This window comes from Alligator sinensis, unplaced genomic scaffold (genome assembly GCF_000455745.1).
Source record: "Alligator sinensis unplaced genomic scaffold, ASM45574v1 scaffold842_1, whole genome shotgun sequence".
NCBI lineage: Eukaryota > Metazoa > Chordata > Crocodylia > Alligatoridae > Alligator > Alligator sinensis.
In genome coordinates, this window is record NW_005842295.1 from 1,223,755 (window position 1) to 1,234,907 (window position 11,153).

At 40.1% G+C, this 11,153-nt stretch overlaps 1 protein-coding gene across 1 annotated transcript in view; it reads right to left on the bottom strand.

Annotated features, from left to right (window-relative positions):
* USH2A (usherin) overlaps positions 1-11,153 on the bottom strand; it is a gene marked incomplete at its 5' end in the record, with an annotated part of 567,922 nt that overhangs the window by 102,185 nt on the left and 454,584 nt on the right. Inside the window, 2 exons of the mRNA XM_025209559.1 lie at positions 1,056-1,218; positions 2,402-2,560. Coding sequence (XP_025065344.1) covers positions 1,056-1,218; positions 2,402-2,560 — 322 coding nt within the window. The remainder of the gene's footprint in view (positions 1-1,055; positions 1,219-2,401; positions 2,561-11,153) is intronic.

Below are 11,153 nucleotides of genomic sequence, written 5' to 3' on the forward strand. Positions count from 1 at the left end.
GCTGAAATACCATGTCAGTATTGCATTCATATTTGTAATATACTATGCTTGTGTGTGTGCATGTGGATGCAGTATTCTTGTTAACTACATTGTTCCATCATTTTTTCCTGCATGAGGTTTTAGGGTTTTTTTCTTTTTGTCTATTTCAAGTGATTCTTTTCACTGTCCATTTATCTGTCTATCACTTACGACTGTCCAGCCTAGTCTTCTGGATACTCCTCCTCTCCCTCTGCTGACATCTATAAAGTTTATATTCAGATTATTCCTCACTGGTTGCCACTTTTAAAAGTCAACAGGAGTTAGGTGTCTAACTTCTACTTATACATTTTAAAACATTTATCAATCATGGACTCTGGTTTTCCATAGTCATTTAACTCATTTCCACATTCCTCAGACAGGTTTGGCTAAGGATTTTGAATGTATTGCTTAGAGAATGTACCATTTAGAACAATTTCTGCAGTTGTTAATGAATATCATATTTACTTGAATCCAAGATCAGGTTTTTATCTTCAGTCTACATGGCAGGGTGAGGAGGGGGGAAGCCTCCTCTTAGATTCAAGTACTGCCTGGGGCAAGAGGCTACTGCAGCCCTAGCTGCAGGCCTGGGGACAAAGTCAAAGGTGAGCTACTATCTGCCCCTGACTGGGATGGCTCATGCATCAGTGGAGGGGGTGTGTGGTAAGGGGAATGCAAGGGGGTAGGGGCATGTGGGGGAGACCATGTGGTGGAGGGGGACGTGCTGGAGAAACCTGCACAGTATGGCTTTGAGTGCATGGGAGACCAGGTAAATACAGTACACTATCTGAAAAATGTTGTCTTTTTTCTGCCTTTATAAAATGCATAAATTCCTGTACGTCATCTATAATCACTCAAAGAGGTTGAAGATTAACAACACTAGTGCACCTTGTCCACAGATAAACAAATGTCCTCTTAATTTAACTTTCAAAAGGATGGACTCTTACTATATGCTATACATTTCAAGACACTGTTCATCCACCAGTATGATGTGGGCTACATAAACAAATGCTTTTTCAAGAGATTCATAAAAAGTCTACCTGTGTATAAAGTAGTTGGTTATGATTCCATTTGGTTTCTTAGGTGGTGCCCATTTCACTTCTATAACTGCAGACCCTGTTGCCTTCACTATAGGTGGGCTCAGTTCCTCAGGAAGTGCTTCAGCAGTTCTTGCATGTGTCCTAGTGCCTACTCCACAGGCACCTGAAGGGAAAATTAAAGGTCAGAGTTTTCCACAACAATACAATTGACATTTTAATAATCTAATATAAGAAATAAAAACATTTATGAATCTGAATATGTTAGTGTTATTTTCTCTGGACAAAAGCAGAAGCTTCAATTAGAAATGGTAGCTATAATTTAAAACAAAAAGTAACATTTTTTCAATGTATAAAAATGAAGAAATTAAATATTAATTTTCCATTTAAAAATATTTAAAAAGTCTTTTAAACACTGCCTATGTCCTATCACCTGCCTATCATCCTATTAACCTGTCTAGATACAGCTGTCTGATCTCTCCTTTTATTTTTGTGGGAATGTAACAAAACTACACACTGTAGGAAAACAAAGGACAGTAAAAATAAAGGAGGAAGTCTGAAATTATGAAGACATGAGGTAAGATTTACAGAAGTTACACTTTTGGCCTGATTTTGCTTCCACCAAAGTCAAAGGTAAAACTATCTTTAAGAAGCATAAATTTTGTATAAGCTGAGTTTCAGGACCCAATGTTTCAGAAGTTAGCAATTTCATAGAATAAACAATAAAGGAAAAGCAAATTTCCATGTAGAAAATAATCTTATACCTAAAAGAAGCATTTTGCTTTATAACTAAGCCCTCAGTGTATATAACTAAGTAATCGCTTCAGTGGAGATATTGCTGATTTATGCCTGTGAAAGAAAACCAGAACCAGGTCCCATGTGCTACATCAGAAGATATGCTCAGGTCAGACTGAGTATTCCCAATGCTTTTAAATACATATGCACTTCATTAAATACGTTCTATTTTTTTGAACATTTATCTATCTATCTTTATCTTTCTAGGCCCACTGTTGGTGCAATAGACACCACCAAGGCAAAGATTTTGTTCTATGCAGAGCAGGTTTTTGGTTTTTTTTAAACAACAGGATATTTAAATCCTCTTTACAAAGCATTTGAAAAAAATGGGATATGTTCCCAAAATACAGACATTTTAATCTCTGTTTAAAATATTCATGACATAATATAGAAAAATATATCATGCTTCACTTAGTGCTAGGGTTTACATTTATTGGGTAAACATCTTGCTTCAATTTAGAAAGAAGATGTTATTTATTTTGCTGACCTGAACCTATTTGGCAAATCTGTACTTTTTGATGATCACACTAGTAAATCATTTGAAGCCATCTTACCATTCTGACAACATTGTATCCTTATCTCGTACTTGGTGTATGGATCCAGGTCATCCAAAAGGACAAACTGAGGCTGACCTACTGGTCTTACCAACTGGGAAGGACTGCCAGCATTTAGTAAGACATTATACTCCACAGGTATACTGATGTTGAAAATCCCTATTATGGAATGAGAATACACAGCAATTATCTTATAATACGAATAGTGCAGTAATAGTGTAAGAGTAATAGTGCAGGCTGGCTTCTAAAAGGTACTTTAATATTTGCAACTCTGAGCTCAAGCCCCACTTGGGATTTTGTCCAATTTCTGTTTAAGGCCAGGTACAGTTGTTGCACTTTTACTTGTATAAGTGATTGGAAACTGGTTTAAACTCATAACAGAACAGAAGTTCAGCACAAATAGACCAAAAATGGCAGAACCTGGTCTAAGATGGACACCCTGCATCCCCCCTCAACACACACATATCCCAGCAAAGGCCAAATGTGTGTTCAGTTTACTACTACTTTACACCACATACAAAAAACTGTGTAACTGAGATTGATTTCACCTCTGGCTTTTTAAATGTCTGTGCCTAGCCTTAGAAATAAGTATCATTCAAAACATATATTGAAACAAAATCTGTGAGCAGTTAAAAACATGAAAGGGTGTGTGGCGTATCTTTTATTAGACTAACTAAATAAATTCACTAATACAGGCTATTGCCTCTGACCCAAGAGCTGTATTTATCTCCATTTCTTAGCCCACCATGGCTATAACATACTCCTGAAAGGGTATGTAACACTTCTGAAGACAAATCTAAAAAACTGATACATGTCCAAGAACTGATTTCATGAAAACTACTTTTATATAAGCCTATTGATAGTAGCATCAAGTGGGATGCTTTCAATCTCTCATGTTCATGCTGCACCACTTTGCATGTATACAGAAACATTCGCTAGAATGGAGCAGGGGCCAAAACTCAGATATGCCATCTCCCAGCTGAGTGTTCTGTTCACCAGGTTACAGTCACTGTCTCTAGCTCCATGAAGATTTAACCTTTTATGAAAAGTGGAGCAGCATTAACTGGACAGATTTAGAGTATGTGACCCCAGAGTAACCCTTTAGGGCACGTGCCCACAAGCAGGAACATGTATTTCCCCAGGGACAAATAGCAGCGGCACATAGTTGGTGCTTTATTTTTGACACAGGGATATCCCAGTGTCAAAAAACCTACTGTGCTACAAATTAGCAGCACAGTAAATGCAAGCACGTGTGGTTTGCAGTGCCGTAACATGCGTTTGCTGTGCCACAGACTACATGTGCATAATCATGGGGACGTGCCCTAACAGTCCAACAGCACTCTCCTGGGAAGTGAGTGATGTGGGTTCAAACCACCCCACATAAGGGAGGGCATTGAGTTGACCACTTCACTAGTAGAAGAGGGAAAGACATTCTGCAGCCTATTATTCTTTAGTTGTCCTTTAGCTAGCTCTGGCCCTCCAATCCTCTATGCCAGAAGGGGAAGGCGTGGGGCTTGGCAGCTGCCATCTTGCAATCTTTCCTTTACAGCATTTTTGGAGAAGAGAAGAGCCTGGGCTTACATAAGCCATAACAAATGTTTTCTAGTCTAAATTGACAGGTGTAGAGCGCTTCCCTTCTTCATTCCAATACATTCTACCAAGCTCTACAAAGACTGCAGTGACTATAAAACAACAGCAAAAGATTTCAGAATACTGTGTGTGTTTTTCAATTCTGCAAAACATTTTTACTAAGTGAGGAGCAATTTAGGAAAATACAGAAACTAAGCATATATTTGTAAGGTGTTTAAAGTGAAGTGAAATCATTTTAAAACATGGCTGATAAAAAATAAGGAAACCACATTTCCAAAGACAAGTGAAACTACTTCTGCTGTTTTTGGTACTGCATTCGTCTCCAATTCCATCTGCAAAAGGAACCTAATACTAGATGCCTGACACTGGATGTGTCTACAAGAAACACTAAAAGCACAGTAGGCTAATTCTACTGTGCATTAGTGCACCATGGTAAAAGTCATGCTAATGCACTAATATGCAGAATTACTAATATGTAGAATTAGTCTACTGTGCATTAGTGTCACATGAAAGACATGTGCTGGTGCTACTGCGCAGTAGTTCAAATTACAGCCCATTAAGTTAGTACCTGTTATTACAGGTACTAAACTTAATGCACTGTAATCATGGTGCATTAATGTACACATAGATATGCTCACTGTTAGGATTCCTTTAATATCTTACTAGCAACAACTTAAATCTTCCTACGCAACCATAATTAATGATTTTCAGTGGCTCCATTATTCTTTAGCTAATGGCAGAACACTTTGATTCAATCTTTAGAGAGAAACTTTTTTTGACTAAGTAAACAGAGGAAGCTTTTGCAATCTCCAACTATTTCAAAGCAGTAGAAAGAAAGACAAGACAAATTCACAAGTGAAGTTATTCAAAATAAGATAATGGTAATCATGGCCCTTAATACTGGGATTGATATTTCGGAGAAAACTTCAGGAAAGTTGTACCTGTTTGTGGTATATAAAATAGGCCTATTATTAATCAAAAAGACAGTTCTCTGTCTGTAAGTTGCTGATGACATGGAAAGTTCATAAAGTGTTCAGTGAATTGTATATTGCAGCTTGTACATTCTAGAAAGTAACTATCAATAATTCAAAATATAATATTGCATCTTGATCTGAGGCTCGGCAACTATCATGGATAGTTCTCAGCTGTGCTGGTACTGCTGTTCTGAGAGGTTTAGTGTCAAGTATGACAGACAGACAGCAACAGGAAGAAACATAAGCTCCATATACTCATTGCCCATATGCCAAATGCTTTGAGTACAGCATGGAGGGATATCACAGGAAAGAGTAATAAGAGACACTTTGGATGTTGCCTACAGATAACCAAATTAACTTTAAAAATTCAGACAAATAACATTTTGAATTTCAGGAGATAAAATAAGAAGTATTAAGGACATTTCAGGTATCCACACCTGTCTAAGATGAAATGAGTGCAGAAGAACCAAAAGAACTAAAAGAAGATCTTGAGGTGAGATTTTGAATTGAGGGTAGAACAGCTCAAATACTATTGCAGTCAGTTGAAAAATCCTCAACATTGGATGGATGTTTCAGAAATAGTAGGACAATCTTGTGTAAAAATTCTACTTAATTCACTACAGTTCTTTAGAACAGCTGAAGCTACAAGTTAGCTAGGGAGCAAATCCACCAGAAATATCTAAATTTGGTAATACTCACAATACCTGAGCTTCCAAGGATGAAGATAATACAATCTAAGGACAACTGAACACAGGCTTTCCAAACTTAGCAAAGGAATTTTACAAGCATATCTACTTCAAAATAAGTGTTTTTATTGGGTCCAGTAATAAAACAAAATTTGAATATAAAGGCTACAAAATTATTTTTAAAAAACTTAAAAGTTCTCATATCAGCTTTAATTATAACAGAAATACAAGGCCAAGACATGCTTCAGGACTTTGGTTCTGATTTTAATCATGTTTGATTGATTGATTACTCAGCTTCATTTATTGCAAGCCAACTATCAGCTTAAAAAAGATTGTCTGCTGAGAAATATATCAGTTTGTTCAGACAAAGTAAATGTCAGCTGTTTTCTGAAGTGGTGAAGCTGAAAATTAGTTTGGTGGTACCCGTAATGTAAGTGAGCACAATTTCAGTGCTCTGGGACAGTCTACAATGAGACAATCACAGCTCCAGTGGTATATGACTTTATATGTATATGTAAAGGAGAACCATTTATGCTTTTCAGGTCATAGATATTACAGAATTCATTTTAGAAAACTATGATCATTATATGAACTTTTTCATATTTGTAAGTTGTTTTTTTACACTTGTTTAAAAACATAATACCGTAATGCCTAGTTTTGTATCATGACTAAACTCTGCCCATTTTTAATAAAATGAGATAAACTCATATATTTATTATAAGGGTGTTTTTGAAACTAAAAAGCAAAATGACTTCCCATGCTGTATGTCTGTGACAAAATGGGAAGCTGTGCAGAAGTGGGGAACATGGATGATGGTATTGTCAAATACACCCATCAATTTGCATGGTACACACATGATGCTAATAAACATGTAAACAACATGGTCATGCAGCTATTAGTATGCACCAAAGAACAGTGTTCTATCATTCATTTTTTGTAGGCCAAAGGTGTGCTGCCTAGTGAAATTCACCATATGGCAGTGGCACAATATAGTTGTAACTTTATGGCTCAACAGAAGGTCTATGAGTGGGTGGAGAAGTACAAAATCTCAGCCACGTGTCCATAGTGGATGAATCGTAGGCAGGACATCATAACACAACCATGATGCACCTCGACCTGGGGAAGGCCTATGACCAAGTGTCCCATCAGTTCCTGTTCAAGACACTGAAGAAGACGGGTGTCCCCCCACAAATTTTGTCATTTGAATAAAGATACTGTACACCAATGTGAGCAACAGGGAGTTGGTAAACAGGTTCCTGACAGTGCTGAATGTGATGGAGTTGGGCATCTGGCAAGGCTGCCAACCCTCCCCTTTGCATGATTGTGAAAGTTAAAGGTGATAGTGATAGGCATGTAGATGCATAGGTGCACAGGTGTGCAGATGTGTAATGCACATCCCAATGTAATAGGAATGAGAATAGTGTAACTGTAAATGTGTGATTTGGACTGTTGAGTGAACCATATCAGTCACAAGAAAGATTGGAAGAGATGAGTGTGTGTATATCCTGTATATTACCCTCACATACCTGTTCACATGCATGATGTAGTCAAACTTTGCACAATGGAGTCAAACTTTGCAATGTTGTCCTGCATTATGGCTATTTTCTGTGTGTATGTGTGTGTGTGTGTGTGTGTAATTATTTTTATTTTTTTTGCAATGTTGTTTTGCATTATGGCTTTTTTTTTGCAAAAACAAAAAAATGAAATAAAAAAAACCCAACAGCCATAATAAAGGACAACACTACAAAGTTTGACTCATGCCTGTGAACAGGTATGTGACTATTCCTGAACCAGTGGCAGAAGCAGGTGTAAGCACTGGCAGTATACATGCTATTTTGCATGTAAGCACTTGTAGCATCCATGCTGTTTTGTTGACAATAGATCAGAGTTCACATCGCGCCAACTGTCAGTACCTGGTCTACACCAAACTAACGATTCTCCTAGCAAACCGAATTCTGCAACCTTTTTGAGGAATCCTAGTGTCATTGCCACTGACCACCCAGATGTTGTGCAGTCCTATGGCTTTCATGCCATTGGGCCTCCACTCCAAATCTTACAACTTAATGTTGAGGGTGTGTCAGCTACTAAGTGAAGCCTAATTAGTGTTTTTGCTCTCCAACATGCTGTCAACACTGCATGCCTATAAAAGATGCTCATCCCACCTGCTGAAGCAGGATGCTACAAAGATGGAAGATTTGACCTGCTGTCTTAGACTCCACATCTGAAGCATGGCCAAGCCACATATGTCCAGTCTGACATCATGGGTATATTCCAGATGATGTCCACCGACCTCTGTGATGCCACCCAGGTTGGTGGTTTTTGGGTTGCAAATGTTTACAAGCCTCCCAGCATCAACTGGAACCAACAAGTCCTACCAACTCTGCCTCATCCAGCCATCTATGTTGAAGACTTCAACAACCACGACATGGATTGGGGCTACACAGATGCAGATGTCAATGGTGAACAACTTGTAAACTGTGCCTCACATAATGATTTTGTTCTTATTCATGACCCCAAGCAGCATGGCACATTCCATTCTTCCAAATGGAACAATTACTAGTCTCCTGACTTGTGCTGAATTAGTTCAATACATGGTCACCCATAGTCAGTATCTTGCCAGGTTTTGGACTGCACAGTCAGTGCAGGACATCACTGGTCGACATTGGACTCCAGCTCCCAATCATCAAAAGCTCTAAGAAGAAACAGTGGAACTTCCACAAGGCCAATTGGCAGAAGAATAGTAAGGCACTGGAATGAAGCATTGTGACAATACCAACCTGGAATATCCCAGTGGAGAAGACCTACAGGCATCTCTGTGGTGCCACCTATAAAGCAGCCTGTGGGCCATTCTATGCAGCCACTGTCCAGTCTATACTCCCTGTCTCAACCCAGAGCATGCCACACAGCTAAAGCAGTATGAGTCATCTGGTGACCCAAATGTGGCTGATCCCTTGATTGAATCATTGGAAGCAGCTCGCTGAGCCATATAGGAGGAAGAGGCTGAGAAGCTGGATTTCACCTATTCCAGCTGAAAGTAATGGAGTCTACTTCATCATGTTGGAGTGGCGCATCAGCTACCAACACTGAATCACCCTCCCATGGCATCCAACAAGTAACCAGTCAGCTACTTTGTGTAGCAAGAGCACCATTGGAAAGGGGAGTGAAAAACTGCTTCCAAAAAGAATGGAGAACTTTTTGCTGCTTGCACTGAACCAGAACCTGTCCAGAACCTTTCACAGTTCCTGAACTTAACAAGGTTTTGGACAGCATCAAGTCTGGCACTGCTCCAGGCTATGATAACATCTCCCCCAAGTTCCTGAAGCATCTTGGCCGACATGCTCATTCTTGTTTGGTTCAATTTTTTACAAGGGTCACGTGTGAGGGAAAGCTGCCAAAGGTATGGTGCATGTCAAAAGTCATCAGCCTCCCAAAACTGGGAAAAGACACAAAACCAGGTGTCAAGCTATTGCCTGCTATCACTGCTGTCTGTCTGTTTTAAAGTCCTGGAGTGCCTGATTCTACAGCACATACTTCCAGAGGTAGAGAACATCCTGAATATAAATCAAGCAGGTTTCTGACAAGGTTGAAATACGTGCAATCAAGTACTTGGGCTAACATTAATTGAAAATGGTTTTCAAAGATGCCTCAAGACAGGCACTGTTTTTCTTGACCTCACATAAGCATACAATACTATTTGGTACACCGGTATGCTTGTAAAGATAGCAAGAGTCCTACCTGCATGGGTGACTGTCATTGTCAAACTGGTCCTCTGCAACAGATAGTTCAGGGCACACATAGGTAAGAGGACAAGTCTATGGAGAAGACAGACCAGTGGACTGCTTCAGGGATCTGTGCTTGCTCAGACCTTGTACAACCTCTACACCAATGACCTGCCACAAACCCAGTCACAGAAATTCATCTGACAACATCTACTGTGCATTCCAGGCCTGGACTTTCTCTGAGCTAGAACACATTCTACACAGTGACATTGCAAAACTGGATGACTACTGCAAGACATGCCACCTCCAGGCAAATGTCAGTAAGACAACTTCCAGAGTTTTCCACATACACAGTGCCAATGCTGCCTGGGAGCTGAGCATCCACCTGAATGGCCAGAAGCTGACACACAAAGCACAACCTGTCTACCTGGGAATGACAGTAGATCGGACACTGAGTTATCACGGACTTTTGAAAAAGACAGCAATGAAAGTTAAGACATTCAACAATTTCCTTAATAAGCTGGCTTGGTCAGCTCTTGCTGTCTCGTACTCTGCAGCAGAGTACTACGCACCAGTTTAGAATCAGTCATCACACACCAAACTCACTGATGTGCAGCAACACTCAACAATGTACATCATATTGGGAACTCTTCAACTGACCCTTCTACCATGGCTCCTAGTCCTGAGCAACATTGTTCCCCCTCATATCCAATGTAAAGTTCCAACTAGCAACCTCCTGGAGAAAATTTATGCCAATCCAAGCCTGCCATTGTACAATGATCTTTTAAATCCACCCACTGTACATCTACCATCACGACACCCACTGTGGTCCAAACTGCCACACCAGGACTACATGGTGGAGACCCACTGGTGTGAGGAATGGAGGTCAAGATCATCACCAAACAAGTTCCTTATTTTAGATCCTACAGTCTGTGCACCTGGCTTCAACCTGCCATGCCATCAGTGGTTCTTGCTGAATAGGTTCCAGACAGGGAAAAGTCTGTGCACAGCCAACCTCTACTACTGGGGTCTTTGCGACAACCCAGACCGTAGATGTGGCAAAACACACACCGTGTAGCATATTGTCGATGATTGCTTGCTAAGTTCAGCAGTGGACTACAGAAACTGTACATGGCCACTAAGAATGCTATTGCATGGCTCAACAATTATGCACATGCTGACTGACTACATGATCATCTGAATTACTGGAAAGTGTGTACCCACTGGGTGTCAAAGCAACAGATGGATGTGCATAAATGATATGTGGAAAGGTGTACCCAGCTTCTGCAGTGTGCATGGGATGAAGGTGAGGGGTTCCTGTCATGCATCATCACTGGTGAAGAGACCTAGGTACATTATGATCCTGAGAGCAAAAGGCAGCTCAGTAGAGAAACACATTGTTACCACTGCCCAAAAAATGTCACACTCAACTACTTGTAAGGTTTTGCTCATCCTATTTTGGGACTGCATGGGACCACACTTCATCTGCTTCATGGAGTGTGGGGTCATGACCAACAGCAGCACCTACTTCCATGTTCTCCCAAATCACCGGAAGTTGCGCTTCAAACCAAATGGTATGGAAGGTCAAGGAAGGTGTTCTCCTCTAGCACAACAATGCAAGGCTGCACAGTGCATGGACAACTATTGAAAATGTGCATGGACAGAACTGTGAAATCTTACCAGATCCACCCTACAATCCTGATCGTGCACCAAGTAATTATCACTTGTTTGGACCATTGAAGGGGGCTCTTATGGATGCAGATTCACCAGTGAGGCAGGGAAG